Raw genomic sequence first — 18,227 nt, 5'->3', positions numbered from 1 at the left:
TAATATAATATTATATTTAAATAATAAATATACTTATTTAGTAAATTATATGAAATAATAAAAAAATTTATTTTTTCACCTAAATTTTTTTAACTAAAATTTATTTACCTCTTTTAGAAACTTTTTTTGGATTAATCTAAAAATATTAAATTTAAAAAATATTGTTATTAATTAAAAAATTAAATGATTCTCCAATAACAAACCAACAAAAAAACCAAATATAAACTATCAAAAATCAACTTATTGAATGGTCTAATGACACAACAAGTAAAAAAAAAAAGTCAGTTATTAAAAGCAAAGTATAGCATCTAACTAATGTCATTAAAATGAGACAAAATTATGTCATCTTTTACTAGTGTCATGATTGACACAAATTCACTTGAAATATTCGGACGTAAGAGACTAACAAATGTTTGGTGTCATTAATCTAAGTTAAACCCATAAAATTTATGCGTGTGGATATTTTTTTAGATTTACATAGTACACCTTCCAAAAAAATAGGTATATATTATATTAAGTGAGTTAAAGGAATAGGAAGAGAATGGAATGAAGGCGGTGAGCGAAGAGAGAATATGTGTTGAAAGGTGGGAAGCCTTAAGAGAAAGTGAGTGAGAAAATTTAAAGTGTTACCGTCCAAATTCTTCGTGAGGAGGTGGCGAGGTGGTACCTCTAAAAGACTCCGATACTTAAATTAGCAAGGACTTTAGACAGGTTTTTAGTAGATTAGAATTTGAATATACTTGATGGGTGTCAGTGTATTTATAGTAGAGTTGATAATCACTTTTGTTGAAGTAGTTCTACGTTTATTGATGGATAACCATTCTTTTATCTTAAGAGTTTGTTAAGATCTATCTTTTAAGAAAAATAGAGATAGTTGTAGAAATTCGAAAAAGCAGTTACTTGTTTGAGCAAGTAAGGTTGGGCTCTCCTCGTAGTGTCCGACCTCCTTAAAGAGGTTGGGTATATGGTGGAGGCGTTCCCCTTTGAGTCAGGCCTTTTATCTTTGTTGAGTTTAGCTTTTATATTTTGGGTTAGGGTATAAACAAAAAACTATCATAAATACTGTTTGATGACTTTGGCCACAACAGATGAAGTGGTATGAAAAAGAAGAAAAAAAAGGTTTAGCAAAAATAAAGAGGCAAAGATGATTTATGAGTTAAAATAGTGTTGTAAAACAACTATAATTATTACTGTTAAAATTAATTAAGGGCTGAGATTAAGCACTGAAGGGTATTGACACCGAAGAGAATCAGCTCCGGTTAACGAGTCTCTTTACAGTTTACATAATGTATAAAAATAAATCTTATATCCCATATAAATTTTTTAAAAGAGTTATATTGAATTTGAAGATGGATCATAAATCTTGTTAGAGAGAAGTAGAGAACATAAAATCTATAGAAATGGATTAGTCAAGGGAACAAAACAAGAAATATATAATTAGCGCCGCTGAATTCCCTAAAGAATAAAATCTAATAATGTACACTGATGAATTCCTTCAAAGAAAAATCATCATACAATATATCTCCCAACGAGAATTTCTGTGGAATTGAGAAGAGACACATATCAAGTACTAGTTCTACAATATACATTGAGAATTTCTGTGAAATTTTGTTCCAGCTTGTAAACAAATGGGGCAATTTACTTCCAATGGAAATGTTTTAAAGTGCATATTGATCATCCAATCCTTTGTGTTGCAATTTGCTAACACAGATAATAAGGCCTCTGTTTTCTTTGTATGATTCTCTTCTCTCAATTATATGAATCAAATATATTATTTCATCTCCTTTATCCACCTCTTTGCGTCTTTAGCTTTTCTTGGGCCTCCAGCAATGCCCGTTTTACTTGTTCATCATCTGGTGTCTCTTTTAACAAAATTTCATAGTCTTGTATAGAAGCTTCCCACCTTTCCAACTAAAATATCACAAGAAAAATCACAAAAGAGAGAATAACATTATTCACATAACTAGAAAACCAAATTTGGATTGCACTGAAACTTATTTTGTCTAACTTACATCCTTGTTAATTATGGACTTGGCATCTAGAAGGTGAAGTTCAATATTATGAATTGTTCATAAACAAAGATATATGCATAACCTACTGGATAGTCAAACTTATGATTTTTTCATCAATTTAAATCTTGCACTTTACCCTCTAAAAGTGTACCTATAAAATTCATTAATTATGCAAGACTATTTCTCTGTTCTAAGGCCCTCATTTGGTAACCGTTCCAAGATAACATGCAGAGACGTTGATAGAGATAAAAGGAAAATATATCCCCATCTTCCCTATACTTTTGATTGACAAAAAATATAGAGAAATTTGTTCTGAGACAGATATTTTATTTGTCTTTGTAGCTGTCACCTTGTTTAAATTCGTTTGCGGCACTCAGTGTATTTATATTTCTGAGTAAATGTTCTTTTCGGTTCCTGATCATTTATTAGAAAGACAAAATGCCTCTCTACAATTCGAAAATTTTTAATGGGTCCCAAACCATTCAAATAACTGGTCTAAAAGGCCTCTGACACATCAACATGCAATTGTTGACAACAGCCGCTTAGATGTGTTACTTGGACGGTTGGGAACTGAATAGATTGTAGAGGGGACTTCGAAGAAATGGGAGACCGGAAAGGACACTTGCTCATTTCTATCACGTGACAACCTTCGAAAGCAGCCTAAGTGTATGCTGCATAACATTGACATGAACAAAACAGAATAAGTAGGTTAGATTGTTCACCTTGGCATTGCAATCAGCTCTTCTCAACCTAGCCTTGGCATAAGATGGGCGCAAGTTAAGTGCAAGAGTGCAATCTTCCACAGCTTTCTCATATTGGCCTAGTTTTGATCTGCATGCAGCACTGTTGCATAGTAAAACAGAGTTATATGGATCACGTTCAAGTCCCTCTCCATATGCGGCACAGGCCTCAGAGAACCTTGATGCCTTGAAAAGCTCGTTTCCCTTTGATCGAGCAGCGCTGACATCTCGAGCCTTTCTCATAACCATATTGGCCTCCCTATTATTGGGATCCAAACTAACTGCTTTCTGAGCTGCTTCTAAAGCATCTTCAAATCTACAGAGTTGATATAGGTTTCACTTTAGAATCTTGCTACATAGTTTGAAGGTTAATCGTACGAATCTATAACAAATTAATTTGATTCATGTAAAGATACATATTTTGCACAAATCATGGGTGGGATTTCTACTAATTGTGATGAACAAATTTTGCTGAATTTTTTACTGAGAACTTCTTAGTTAGCAATTTCAATGGTATGATCACTTCTATGCAGGTATTCGGTTTAAAAAGAAGAAGATCTGCATATAGGTAGCATGTATTAGTAAGTAAATTCTTACCATGGACCTTACAATATATATTGGTACTACAGTTATCTAATTTTTTAAAACAATATTAATTTAAAATGGATATACATTATTAGTCAAGCATGAAGACAGTGGAGAAATCATTAACTGCTAACTAGCTATAATTCACAAACTAACCCTGCCTAACTCATCTGTGACCTATCTTCAAGAGATTGATAGGCACTCTACACTTAATTGAATTGTAGAAAGCAAATGCCAATTTGAGTGTTCAGAATTCAGATTACCTAATAAATTTCGAGGTTCAAATAATAAAATGAAACCAAAAGGATTCTAACCTCCCAACTGCTATATCGACTTGGGCACGTGTCACCAACAAATTTGCATTGCATATAGGTCCAAAGAACCTAGTACACTCATCAACATCAAATTTCGGGCACTTTGACATTATTTTTTCTGCATCTTGATGTCTACGAAGCTTTAAGAGTGCTTCTGCTTGTAATGCAAATATCTTCCAGTAAGGCAAGACCATAGTCATATTAGCACATGTTTAATTAGCATAGTCATATTAGAACATGCAATGATAAATGTATATAATTTAAAACTACTCACCTGTTGAGCAGAATCTGCACCAGATGATATAACCTTGTTAGTTTCAGTGATTAGTGTGTTGCAATCTCCCACCCTGCGAGCCTCCGTGCACTTGTTTAGATGAACCTGAAGAATCTTCACTTTAGCAATCTCATCAGGATCAGCCTCTGGTCCTGCTTGTTTATAATGATACAATGCCTTTTCTGGGTCTCCTAGCCTGAAAGAAAGTCAATGAGACTATGAATAACAAGTAAAAGACATTCTTATTGCTCCAAGCCAGAAACTGCTGTTGCTATGTAAATTCTCCTGATACATTGATTTTCGTATGTGCTACTTTGTCTAAATTGACAGTTAATTTGAAATGGAAGAACTACCCTTTTACCATTTTTCAACATTAGCAATACATTAAAATTTTATGTAAATGAAATACGAGAGACAATGAGATCGCGGGGGATGCTGAAAAATCTCTTATAGGTTATTGTTATCACCTTAATAATCAATTTTTATTGAAGCAACAAAAAGAGAATATAGTAGAATAAGAAGTTTCTCTTATTCTATAAATACCTAAGAATCTCTCTCATATAAACAAGGAAAATAATTAGAGATGCATGTTGGAAGATGTATATTGAGAAACATAATCTTTTTTCTACTGAAAGGAAAGTGCTGCATGGATACTTACCTAAAGTACAAGTTTCCCAATCGTTGATGAGCTCTTTGGTAATGCTGATCAATCCGAATGGCTTCTCTACATTCAAACACAGCCTCCAAAAGCCTTCCAAGAGCTGTTAATGCTGCACTTTTATTGCTTCTATAAGCAGCCTTATTAGGATCAATTGCAATTGCTGCATCATACAGAGCCAATGCCTCAGCAAAGTTCCCATTCTTATAATCCTCATTCCCCATTATCTTCAACTGTTCAGGGTCCATTCTAGTAGACACAGCCCTACAAAGTGAACCTGATTCTTCTTTACTATTCCTAGTAACCTTTTTATTCCTATTATTGTTACTACCACCACAATTTTCCACTTTATCCATTGGAATGTTTGAACTAGGATAATTTGTTCCTCCTCCTCCTTGTCCAAGGTTACCTAAGTTACCATATATCATCACATTGCTAGAAGCTCGAACAAGCTTGTTGCTTCCCTTCGGCTTCTGGTAATCGTTTAACATGCTATCAAGCTCACCGGATATTCCAACGGCATCTTTTGGAACCTTTCTTCCTTGATTGACATATCCTTGTACAGGTGACACCTTTGACGACCTAGATGACGAACACACTGCCATTGATGCTGCTGCTGCCTCATCATGTTGTTGTTGTTTCCTTTGGTGGTTTTGGTTTACACTTACAACTACATGCTTTTGCCTTTGGGGAGTGTTGGAATTGCTTGATGCAGAAGAAGCAGATCTTCGGGCATCATCAGAGACATCACTCCGGGGCCGTTTCGAGTCTTTGGCTTTTGATGGTTGCTTCCCATGATTATGAGCATCATCATTACCAGAATATCTTTCAGTTTTGCTCCTAGATGAGCCGCGCCTGCGAAGCAATGATGATAGCAAACCACAACCTCTGCTTTCTGGTGAAGTGTCTCTCATTTTGTTTTTCCCTCTCTAATTTTCCTTGAATGTGTTCTAAGACTTATGTTTTTTTATACAGATTTGGCTATTGAGGATAATAATGGATGATCATTAGTGTTTTTAACAAGAGTAATGAAAATTCTATGTGATGTGAACTTGTCCTGATAAATCTAGTGAAATGGGAAACATTTCAAATTGAGACATTACAACAAACAATTGGAATGCAAAAGTAATCCAGAGATCGAAATGAACCCTTATGGCTAAGGATTATAAGCCCAATAATATTTCCAGCAGATAATTCTAATTTCTAAAGAACCTCCTCCTGGAAAGGCTGCAAGGGAATGATTTTTTTTTTTAATAAATTCTCTAATCTAAAAAAAATGGATAAAAAGAACCAAATGGCATGATCTCCAAAAGGAAAACTTATGGGGAAAAGGGAAGAAAAGAACGACGAAACGAAAATCTGTTATTTTATTGATGTATATACATTGCTCTAGCTGGCTTTCAATTTCCTTCTCAATATTTTTGTTTTTTCAGGTTAGTTTCATCGGAACAAGAAAAGCATTAGACCCGGTCTTGGTTACAACTCACAAGAAGGATGTCGAAAATTATGGGAAATGATTAGGTTTGTTATCTGTTTTGTTTCCTTGTAAGTTGTAACCTCAATGGCTGTAACATGCCAAAATCATAAGCACAGTAGTTACATATTATAGGATTATTTTATATGGACACTAAAACTCAATTATTAATGACTAATTGGTCACCATATAAAAATAAAAAAATACTAGTCATTAAAATTAATTTTATATAATTGTGTATAAATATATGAGTAATTTAACTTATATTTTTAGCCAATGAGTAATAGTTCAAATGGCATAGTCTTCCCATATTCAATTAAAAGGTTGTGAGTTCGAATTTTCTATATTTGATAAAAAAATATTTAACTTATTTTTAATGTATGTATATTTATATTCTTATATGTATTTTATATTTATAGTTAATTTTAGTATATGTCTAATATAATTTTTTATTATTTTGATATTACCATAGTTGATTATTTTATTGTGTAATATTTGATTATTTTGGCTACTAATTTCTTGTTAAAAAAATGTATGAAATAAGATTCCAATTTAGATTAATTGATGAATTTATGATTATAATTTATAAATGTAGAAATGGACTAAATTAGGACATGAAGATGAAAAAATTAGTCTCTATGGGATAATAGTTGTGCCAGATAATTACTCTAATAGGTAATTTACTGCTAGAAAAAGACATAAATTAAGGATGTCAACAGAGCAGGGCGGGGGTGGGGGCGGGGGATGCCTCCCTGCTCCCCATCCCGCCTCCAGATTTGCTTCCGCCTCAGTTTCCGTTTTTCGCCGTAGGAGAATATTGTTCTCCATCCTCATTTTTCACAGAACCCCATTTTCTACGGGGACCCCATTTCCCATCTATCTGATCATTCTAACTAATTATTAATTTTCATATGAATAGAGTTTCAAGTATCATCTTATACAAAAATAAGATTTTATACAAAAAATCTAAACGACAAGATGGTGACTTCTTTCGAAATGACGCATTGGAGGAACGCAACGGCGAGCCAGAGAACAGAACAGTGGACAAGGTGGGAGACGCGAGAACAGAGAGGAGAATGAATATGACAGCAGAGTTACGAAAATGAACACCGCAAATAGAGAGTACGATGCGGTGAGGGTGATGGCACGGTGAGGTGTGATGATGCGGTGAAAAAGGAGAGTGGCGAGGGAGTGGCTGCAGAGAGGTTGGATGGAGTATGGATAGCGTTAGAGATCTTTGAATTGAAGAAGGGTTATCCAAATGAGAATTAGGATAATTCAACTATTAAGGGTAATTCAATAAATTTATGAATTTCGGAGATTAGTGGAGACGGGGCGGGATCCCCGCTCGGATTTCCGCGCCTATCTTGAAGAAATTTTGTCTCCCATTCCCATTCCCGCAAAAAAAGTTCTCCACAGTCGGATCCCCATTCAGAACAGTCCCTGTAGGGATTCTCACATCTCGAAGAGTTTTGCTATTCCTAACGTAGACACTGCTATAGTATCTTTGATATAAATTCAATTTCAGTAATCTTAATAGTGTAATTAAAATTTTAATGAAGACTATTTTAATATACATGTCTAATCTTAAAATGCATACTATAGTATTTATACCATGGTTACTATAGTCGTTACAGCATTTTAAAAATTTTGATAAAATCTAAAGAATATTTTTTATTATATAACAATATTTTTTAATTTAAAAAATAATTATTATTAAAATATAAAAAATATTATTTTAATTTTAATAAAAAATAAAATAGCATTCAAAAGATTATATTTTTAAGAGATATTGCTTAAAAGAATGAAATTGGTCTATGATATCTAAAAGATGACAACTGATTAACAAAATATTTTGATGGTGAATTTAAGTCTACATTTTATAATGGAAATACTTATGTAATTGTTAGTAAAAAATAAATAAATTCGAAGGAAACGATTGTTTGAATTGATAAGTAAGTTTTTGGAAGAGAAGTTGGTATCGAAGGAGGTCTGTTTAGTGGACATTGAGTAAGAGTTTGATTAGCTCAGCAAATCGAGGAGTTACTCGAGTAAAGAAGATCGAAGATTCTTGAAATCGAAGGTTATTCTGTAACTGTTACGTGATCAGGCAAAAGAGTGGGAACAGTTACCCATGTTTTCGCACACGTGGGAGTTTCATTTCAAAATTGATCTGTTGAGAAAATGCTTATATATAATAGAAGATTCGAAGTCACAACGGTTGGAATTTTGCTTCAGAAAAAACTCAGACACACTCATATTCTCAGTGAATTTCTGAGTCTGCGTTCGAGTCTCTTTCTTGTAGGGTTCCTTCCATGTTTTTTTATCTTTTCATGTTCAATTTATCTTTCGAGCAACTTTAATTTTCTTGTCAGATTTATCTTCCAACATTTTTAATTTCCATGTCAAAAGTCCTTTGATTCAGTCGAAGGTATTTTATATCTTTGTTTAAATTCAATGCAAACCATTTTGATTTCAGCCTATTTTACTTACAAAATTTTTATTTAACACCTTTTTCAGTCTTTCCTTTTAAATCTTGTCTGATTCGAGGATCTTTGATACACTTCTAAAAAACTGGTACTCGCAAAAAAGAGGAGTAGGTTTTGCTCCCAGACCATTAGAATCGAACCACCATTGATTTGCTAAAAATCGATAAAACAAATTGGCACGCCCAGTGGGACAGTTTTAAATTAAAATGTGTCAAATGATTTTGGTGTTACTTGGTGTATGCAATTAAGAAGTGGAAGGATTGCTCACATGGCTGATGAAGTATCGAATGTGAATGGTGGTTCATCCACTAATGACAATGCACCAACAACTGTACAACCTTCAGACGTTACTTCACATTCTGAAGGGGTGGTTATCAGTGAAAGTGTGGCAGTTACAAATGTGCAGGCTGGAAATAACAAACGTAATACTCGTCCACGTGGTAATCCACCACCAATTCAGCCTTAAGTAACTGCTGGTTGGCCTCCTTATGGCCTTCCTCCTGGTTTTACTCTACCGGTGAGTGGTTTTATTCCTCTGATTCGATTTGGGAGTGTAAATGGAGTAAATAATGCTCAAAATTCACAACAACAATCTGAGTTTTTTAGAGATTATAATGTGGACTCTAAATCAAATGCTTCTAATTCAATAGCAGCATTTTGACAACATGTAGAAGAAAGTCATCATGATTTGTTTAATTTATTGACCCAGCAAATAACCACAATTCTCAGTCCTATGATGGCTGATCACGAATCGAAATTCGATTATCTTACAAGGCAAGTTGAGCGAATTGCTTGAATCGTTAATTATGATGAAGGAGAAAGGCAAAATGCCACAGGAAATAATGAGGGTTTCGAAACCTATTTCAAAATGAGAATGACATTTTTAGAAACAGAGAAAATCCTCAGGTAATTTCTTATGGTCAAAATGCAGATGATGTTTTGGCTCGATTACGCACTAATCAAGTCGGTGAACATTATCAAGTTACTACAATTGAGGAAAATGTTCTAAATAGGGTTGGAATCAATATAGGGTTCATGAATCGATCCCACTTTGTGTCAGCTTTTTCTCATCATGTTCAAATGGCTGAAGTGCCAAGGGGAGTGAAAAATCCTATAATAATTACAAAGTTTGCAGGGGAAATTAGAGAATCGACTACTAAACATGTTGCTCGATATTTGGTCGAGATTGGAAATTTAGCTAATGATAAAAGTTTGAAAATGAAATTTTTTCCTTCTTCGTTAACGAAGAATGCATTTATTTAGTTTTTGAATCTTAGACCGAATTCGATAACAACATGGGCTCAGTTAGAAACTGCCTTTCATGCCCAATTTTATCAAGGAGAATTGAATGTGGCAGTTACTGACTTAGTAGCTTTGAAACGAGAAGATGGTGAGACCATTGACGACTATATGATTTGTTTCAAAAATGCTAGAAGTCGTTGTTATGTATCACTACCTGAAAGTGAAGTAGTAAAGATAGCAGTTATGGGATTAGGATTTTATATGCGTCAGAAGTTACTCAATATGCATAATCTTGATTTAGCCCATTTGGCTAAAAGGGTGCGCCAGGTAGAAATTTTGAAGAAAGAAAAGAGAAGTATAAGAGAGAAAGGAGGTTGAAGAGTAAAACTTTTTCTTGAAAGGAAAAAGTTGCTTACGTGGCCATAGAATCCTCTGAGGAGGAGTTCGATTTAGAGGCGGAGGTTGGTTTGGCCGAACTTAAGAAAGGTCCTCCTTATGTGTGTTCTTTACTTAAGAAACTCCTTAGCAATGAAAAGTCAAATGATTCAAAACTGAAAAGTGGAAAGAGATATCATTTTGATATTTCAAAATCTGATCAGATTTTCGATGTGTTGCTTAAAGATAAACAGTTAATTTTACTAGAAGGCAGAACTTTGTTTTCGGTGAAAGATTTAAAAGGTAAACCCTAGTATAAGTTTCACCAAGCAACTAGTTATTCGACTAACAATTGTGTTCGTTTCAAGAATTTAATATAAGAAGCCATCATGAAAGGACGATTGAAGTTTGATGATGGTAAAAAAGATATAAAAGTTGATTCTAATCCTTTCGATTCCGAGGCCAGTTTTGCTGAGCCATATTTAGGTGTGAATATGGTTAGAATGTCTTATGACTTTGACATGGCTCTGGAAAACTTTGAGTCAGATGTACGATCTGTATACCCTGGAGCAGATAATGGGTTGTTGGATTTTCTGGAATAGCAGAAGATAAAAGATCGGGACGTATCTCTGTGCCCTCGATGCAATGCAGTTTTCAATACTGAAGCTGTAGCAATTTTTGAGAAAGAAAGGATGAAGAAGGAGTTGCATCACAAGGAAGAACAGGCCCGTCAGAAATAACCTATTCGACAAATAGAAGGGCAAAGTTCTGGTGGTCCTCAGAAAAACACTACTGCATCTATGAGCTGTTCTCAGGTTTAGGTGTATAATGGATTCGAAATTGTCAAGAATTACAGAATAGAGATGCTCATTACAGATGTAACCCACAATGGGGGCATAGGGGTCCTCCTCGAGGGCGTTATCCCTACTTCCATGGCCAAGCCAAGGGGTACCCACAAGGCAGAGGTAGAAGAGGACGGCAGCCACCTAAGGTATCTCCTGTTGACAAGGGTAATAGGGCAACACCGTCTGTGCACTCTCGAATAATCTTAACAACTGATGGAGAGACATATCCGAAAGGAGTTTCTTCTCCGGTGAAATTGGACAAGGGCAAAGCAGTGGTTAGCATTACAGTCACTAATAAAAACAAGGGTGTTGATCTGGATGAAGAATATTTTGAAGAAAGAGACGAGGAAATGGTCAGTACCATTTTGATTATCCTAACTGAGTACTTGGGAGAATATGAAGGTGATCTTGAGGATGATTATGACGTGGATGATGATGAAGCTTTCTCGTTCATTCGATATGAGGATGAACCAGGTTATTTTCAGAGACCTTCCGAGAAACAAAAATTCCATTTGCGCCCACTTCATATTACTGCAACTATGAATGGAATTAAAGTAAATAAAGTTCTGATAGATGGAAGGGCAGCTATAAGTTTGTTGCCTTAGAGGATGATAATGAAGGTAGGCAAGCATCCTGATGATTTGATCCCAACCAATATTTCAGTAACGAACTTTAGTGATGCATCGACCCCAGCAAAAAGGTTAGTTACTCTGGGGGTGAAATTTGGATTTTCTGATCAAAACACTATCTTTGTGGTGGTGTCTTCGAAGGCAAGTTATAATGCCTTGTTGGGTCAATATTGGATTCATGGAGTTGGGACTGTACCATCTACTGTGCATCAGAGCATCCTTCTTTAGACAGATGATGGGAAACCTGACGTAGTCAAGCTGATTCAAATTTATATGTCGAACAGTTGCATATCGATTTCAAGGTGTATAGTCCAAAACTAAAACCTTTGAATGTTGACAGGGTACTTAATTCTTACAATTGTGAAGGATGTTATTTGACTTCAGAGAGTTTAACTGTGAAGCTTCGTTATCCACGACTTATCATTCCTCCGACTGGGTGGGATTGTTCAACATAAAGTGATTTGAGGACGCTCTTTGATAGCAAGTGACCAGAAATCTCGAACTATCTGGTAACTTTAAATAAATATCTAAGTAATTTCTTTTCAGTAGAAAATAAAGGTGATTCTTTTGATAAAGTTGAATCATTTAAAAATGTAATTCCTTCTTCTTCTCATACCAAAGATTCGATCTCGTCGATCGAATTTAGTAATGGTTTAAACTCTTCTTATTTACATAATGCTAAAGATATTGTTAGTCCAACTACTGTTGAAATAGCAGAAGTTTATTGTATTGAAAATAAAGCTGTTGTTAATCCAACAAATAATCCGATTCGTTTTAATCCTAATGAATCAGTTGATTTATCTTTTGATTGCATTTATGATTTAGAACCTTTGTGTTTTAAAAAATACTCAATAAAAGATGATGAACATTTTAAAGGGTTCGAATCACAAGATCCCTCATAAGAAGTTAATTTGGGATCTATTGATGATGTTAGAATTACTTATATATGTAAAGGTCTTGCGGTCCCATTTTGAACTGAATTATACCATCTTCTTCACGAGTTTAGGGATTGTTTTGCTTGAGATTATCATGAAATTCCTGGTCTCGATCGTTCTCTTGTGGAATATTGATTAGCGTTAAAACCAGACGCTCGATCTGTAAAGCAAATGCCTCGATGGTTTGCTCCTGAAATTAATCAAAAGATTAAAGAAGAGATTAAATACTTGATTAAAGTGAAATTTATTCGAACCGCTCGTTATGTTGAATGGTTTTGAATATTATGCATGTGATGAAAAATTAAGAGTGTGTATTGATTTTAGATATTTGAATAACCCAAAAGATGAATATTTTATGCCTATAGCAAATATGTTAATTGACTCTGTTGCAGAGAATGAAATTCTAAGTTTTATGGACGGTCATTCAAGGTATAACCATATCTTCATTGCTGAAGATGATGTGTTCAAAACTGCTTTTCGATGTCCCGGGTGTTGGACACTTATGAGTGGGTATTTATGTCATTCGGTCTAAAAAATGCTAGTGCAACATACCAACGTGCTATGAATACCATTTTTCATGAGTGCATTGGAAAATTTATGAAGGTATATATTGACGATGTTATGGTTACGTCGAATTCGGCAACTCAACACATCGATCATTTGAGAAGAGCATTTCTTACTATGCGGAAGAAAGAATTAAAAATGAATCCTTTAAAATGTGCGTTTGGTATGTCAGCAAAGAATTTCTTAGGATTTGTTGTCCACAAAAAAGGGATTGCTATCAATAAGAATATGGCTGATGCCATCATGGCATTATCCCCTCCTAAGTAAAAAAAAAGTACAATCTTTTCTTGGAAAGGTTAATTACCTTCGAAGGTTCATATCGAATCTTTTAGGATGAACTCAAATATTTTCACCTTTAGTAAAGCTAAAAAATGAATCACAGTTTGAATGGACGAGAGAACATCAAAAAGCTTTCGAGTCAATTAAAGCTTATTATACAAAGCACCAATAATGGTGAATTTTCGCCCTCATGAACCTTTGAAACTGTATATTGCCGCATCTATGAACATGATTGGGTGTATGTTGGCTCAAGATGATAAGAATGGCCATGAATGAGCCGTTTACTACCTTAGTCGAGTGTTAACTGATATCAAGACAAGGTATTCACCTATTGAAAAGTTGTGCTTATCTTTGTATTACGCTTGCACAAAGTTAAAGTGTTATATGGTTGCCAAACCTGTGAAAATCATTTCACAAACTAACCTCGTTAAATATATGTTGACTTCTCCAATGTTGCGAAGTCAACTAGGGAAATGGAGGTTAGCATTAACAGAGTTCGGCTTGCAATATGTTCCAGCCAAGGCTGTGAAAGGACAGGTCATTGTAGATTTTCTAGTTGACCATTAGAATAATCTGAATGACCAGGGGGCAAATATAGTTGATGTCCGTGTTGACTATTGGAAGTTGTATTTCGATGGTTCGAAGCATAAAGATGATGCAGGAGTAGGAATTTTAATTATCTCACCAAAGGAAATTCCATCGGAATTTTTTTTTGAGTTAAAATATTCTTGCTTGAATAATGTGGCTGAGTATGAAACTTTAATTTTGAGCCTTGAAATTTTGATTGAAAGAAGGGCTTTAAAAGTTCAAATCCTTGGAAATTCTCAGTTAGTTTTGAAACAATTGTCGAAGGAGTTCAAATGTAACAATGAGAAGTTACAAAAATATTTAGCAACGACATGGGAATTGTTAACTTCCTTTCGAAAGGTTTCATTAGTCCATATTTAGAGAATTCAGAATGAAATTGCTAATGAGTTGGCTCAAATTACTTCGAGATATAAAATAGGCCCAGAAACAATAAGAAAATTGGCAAATTTTGCCAAATATTAGTGCCAGTGGATGAAAGAGAAGTTTTGTGCTTGGATGATGGGAGGAAACCTATTGCCGAATATTTAAAGAATCCTAGTATTCGGGTTGATAGGAACATAAAGTTGAGAGCAATGAATTTTGTTTTGATGGCTAGTGAATTATATAAGAAAGGAATTGATGGAAGCCTTTCGAGATGTTTGAGGCAAGTGATAAAGACATTGCTCTAGGAAAAGTCCATAGAGGTATATGTGGCGCTCATCAAGCTGGGAAGAAAATGAAATGGGTATTACGTCGAAATCATGTTTATTGGCCTTCTATGATTAAAGATTGTATCGATTATGCAAAAACGTGTTAAGAATGCCAACGCCATGGAGTGGTACAACAAATTCCAGCATCTGAGTTGCATTCGATCATTAAGCCATGGCCATTTCAAGGTTGGGCATTAGATCTAATTGGGTTGATATATCCCCCTTCGTCAAAAAATCATAAATTTATTTTGGTGGCAATAGATTATTTTATAAAGTGGGTTGAAGCTATACTTCTAGTAGAAGCTGGGCAGAATGAAGTGATAGACTTCATCGAGGAGTATATAATTCATCAATTTGGAATTTCTCAAACTTTAAGTACTAATCAAGGGACTATGTTTACTGGTCAGCGAATTAAAAATTTTGCAGCTTTGAGAAATATTAATATGGTAACCTCCACCCCTTATTATGCACAAGCCAATGGGCAAGTCGAAGCAGCAAATAAAATTTTAATCAGTTTGATTAAAAAGCAAATTAGAAATAAACCTCGAACTTGGCACGAGACTTTGAGCCAGGTATTATGAGCTTATCGAAATTCTCCAAGAAGATCAACATGTACTTCTCCTTATAAATTGGTATATGGGCATGATGCAGTTTTGCCATTAGAGATTTATCTCAATACCTTGAGGATTTTAAGGTAAGATGATTTGCCAGTTGATGATTACTGGAATGCAATGTATGATGAGCTAAATGATTTAGACTCAGAGCGTGTTTTGGCTCTTGAAAATATAATTTGACAAAAGAAAAACGTTGCTCTAAGTTATAATCATCGAGTAAAAGAGAAACATTTCAACATGTGAGAGTTGGTTTTGAAAGTTATATTACCAATGGAAAAGAAATCAAGATTTCTTAGCAAGTAGTCCCATACTTGGGAAGGGCCTTTTCAAGTAATTGAGTTGTACTCTGGCAATGCTTATCGAATTAAAGATATTGATTCTGGAAATTTGATTAACTCAATAAATGGGAAGTATTTGAAGCAATATCGATGTATGCTGAATAGAGATTAATAGTATAAGTGAATAAGTCAGAAAATAAAAGAGTCACTACAGCATATAAAATATCCTAAGGTGGTGAAATATTAGGTGCCAAAAGTTCTGCTAAGTCAGAATAAAGTTGGACTTTCTCACTATCCAGAGCAGAGAGTGCTTTGGTTTGCTCATACTCCTCATTTTGGACCTTGTCAAGTTATTTTTCACAATCTTCTTGTTTGCTTTCGATATTGTGGAGCTGATTTAAGAGTTTTTGTTGCTTGGTCTGGGCAGTAGCTAAGGGTATTGCCATGTCAGCCTTCCTTTTTCGAATTTTGGCTAGCTTTTCATTGAGCTGGGGTGCTTTTGCTTCGAGTTCTTCTTCTTGTTTATCATAATGGGCTCGAGCGGCGAAGGCTTGAGAAATTCTCAGATCGAATTCTTGGTAAGAGGCCCTTATTGGTTGAAGCACTTCACCAAAATTTTCTGACTCAGTTTTGATTTTCCTGGACAGTGATGCAGTCATTGGAAGTCTTTATGAATTTTTTGACTATAGCAGAAAATTGAGGAAGAACCTGGAACTCAAGGGAGGAGCTTAAAATGTCTAAAAGGAGTGAATTTAGATCCGATTGGCTAGTCTATTCAATAGGTGGATGTGATAAAAGTATAAGAAGAGCAGTTAATTATTCACGAGAACGTTTGTTAAGTTCTGAAAGAAGGTTAGATGTGGAAGTTTTTGTAGAAGCTGTAGTTGAAATTGGCACCTTATCTTCTTGGACTATTTGAGTTAAGAAGGCAATCAATCCAACTAAAGCATCATCAGAAGGCTGAGAAGGTATGTTAGTGGTTTTAGGAGGTGGTTCTAGACCTTGAAAGATCGAAGGATTTGTATTTTTGTGTGGACTTGGAAATTTTTGAGGAGAATGAATGGTTTTTGGGACGTGAGTAGGTGAATCAGAGTTAGGAGCAATAAGAGAATCATTTGGATTTTCAGCATGGGTTGGAGAAGGAAGATTGTCAATGTTTTGAGTTTGTGAGAGTGAAGGCTGTTCTTGAGTCAAATCGACTGCTTGTGTGTCGATCGAAATGCGTGGAATGACCTGAATTGGTTCAACAGATACAACAGTTTGAGTTGGAGAGTGAGATTCTTATTGCTGTGGCCTTGGTTGATCTTGTTGAGTGGTCTGTTCAGGAGCAAGTGAGAAAAATGTATGAACTATGCTCGTAAAAAAGGTGATTGTAGTTCATTTTATGTTTTTGATTCGCGGAGAGACAGATATCGAGCGCTTCTTTCGAAACCAACTCAATATGACAAAAATGTTTGCTGTTTCGAAGGAGTGGGGTTGGAATAGTTTCGGAGAAGCCCAATTGTCTAGCAGTGTAGTGAGGAGCATAGAGAGCTGCCTTGAATTATTCTTTTTTGTGTTGTGGCAACCCAATTGGGATCAACTAAACAGCCAGTAAATTTGCCCAGCTCCTAATGGCAATCTCATCTTCTTGATCGTCATTCGAAAAAAGGAGGCGTTCGAGCCATGCAGGACCAGAATTTTGACGAAGGAAAGGAGTGAAATTGAGGTCATTATTGTTTTAATTTTTGCACGAATGAAAAAGAGAAAAAAACAGCCCAGACGGTCTTCAGTCGTCTGGGCATTTGGGAAGTTTGGTTGGAAGGAGGTTAATCAAAATCTTTCAATGTGTTGTTTATCAGATGAGCTATACCCATCTTTCTGCATAAATTTTTCAAAAACAGCATTTAACCAGAGTTGGAGAAGCCAGAGGGGACTTCCTGTGCTGATCGAAGAATGGGTTCGAATGCATTTGACTAAAAGGCCAAGTTCTTCGAATAGATGTCCTAGGATTAACTTGGCTAGATTGAAGTTATTTCTCTCATGTAAGAGGGCTGCTAGAGGGAGGAAAAGATTTTGCATTTAGACACTTCGAGCAGAAAATAATAGCATTTACCCATGTTGTGAATGATAAACTCACTATAAGAAGTCTTGTGTTGATCTTGTACTCCCGATTTGGTTGTGCATCAGAAGTCAACTCGGGGAAGCTTATCGGGAGGCCAGTGATGGCAGCCACGTCTAGGAGTGAGGGGCCAATCATTCCACAAGGGAGGTGAAAGTTATTTGTGGTCCTGTTCTAGAAGTTGACCACATTCCCAATCATCTAGGGGTGAGTTATGGGTGTGAAATGGGAGAGTCGTAAAAGATCCTGGATGCCAAGAGCCCTCCAGACAGCATTTTTCTCTGATTCAAGAAGTCTGTGCCAAGCTTTGAAATCAACCCCTCGTGGGGGTAACTTTAGGGTTGTTTCTGGAGGATTTTTGTGGATTAATGAAATGAGAGATGAAAAGGTTCTAGTTGATTAACAAATCTTTCCCTTGTGCATTAGAAAAATAATGGATGCGTTTGTGAGCCCATTCCAAGTTTTGGATAGGGCCAACGAAACAGTGAGTTTCATCGTCAACGTTAAAAGGAATGAGAATTCTAGCATCGTCTAGTTGAGGC

At 35.3% G+C, this 18,227-nt stretch overlaps 1 protein-coding gene across 1 annotated transcript; it reads right to left on the bottom strand.

Moving 5' to 3' along the window:
• Positions 1-1,464: 1,464 nt before the first annotated feature.
• On the bottom strand, positions 1,465-6,127 carry LOC130956357 (inactive TPR repeat-containing thioredoxin TTL3-like). Its single transcript, XM_057883395.1, has 5 exons — positions 4,584-6,127; positions 3,926-4,121; positions 3,652-3,824; positions 2,735-3,068; positions 1,465-1,911 (listed from the first exon to the last, which is right to left on the bottom strand). Exons 1-5 carry the CDS (start codon positions 5,495-5,497, stop codon positions 1,786-1,788), a joined length of 1,743 nt encoding a protein of 580 aa, XP_057739378.1. The 5' UTR covers positions 5,498-6,127; the 3' UTR covers positions 1,465-1,785.
• Positions 6,128-18,227: the final 12,100 nt, after the last annotated feature.

The sequence above is a fragment of the Arachis stenosperma genome, chromosome 10 (genome assembly GCF_014773155.1).
Source record: "Arachis stenosperma cultivar V10309 chromosome 10, arast.V10309.gnm1.PFL2, whole genome shotgun sequence".
NCBI lineage: Eukaryota > Viridiplantae > Streptophyta > Magnoliopsida > Fabales > Fabaceae > Arachis > Arachis stenosperma.
The sequence above is the reverse complement of the archived record's forward strand: the minus strand, read 5'-3'. Positions and strand labels throughout refer to the sequence as shown.

What these genes read in the sequence shown, in the direction of transcription:
- LOC130956357 (XM_057883395.1), bottom strand. Translation starts at nt 5,497, where the DNA reads ATGAGAGACACTTCACCAGAAAGCAGAGGTTGTGGTTTGCTATCATCA. An exon ending in GTCGATATAGCAGTTGGGAG is followed by an intron (nt 3,069 to 3,651) that starts GTTAGAATCCTT and finishes TCAACTCTGTAG; the next exon opens with ATTTGAAGATGCTTTAGAAG. An exon ending in GAGCTGATTGCAATGCCAAG is followed by an intron (nt 1,912 to 2,734) that starts GTGAACAATCTA and finishes GTGATATTTTAG; the next exon opens with TTGGAAAGGTGGGAAGCTTC.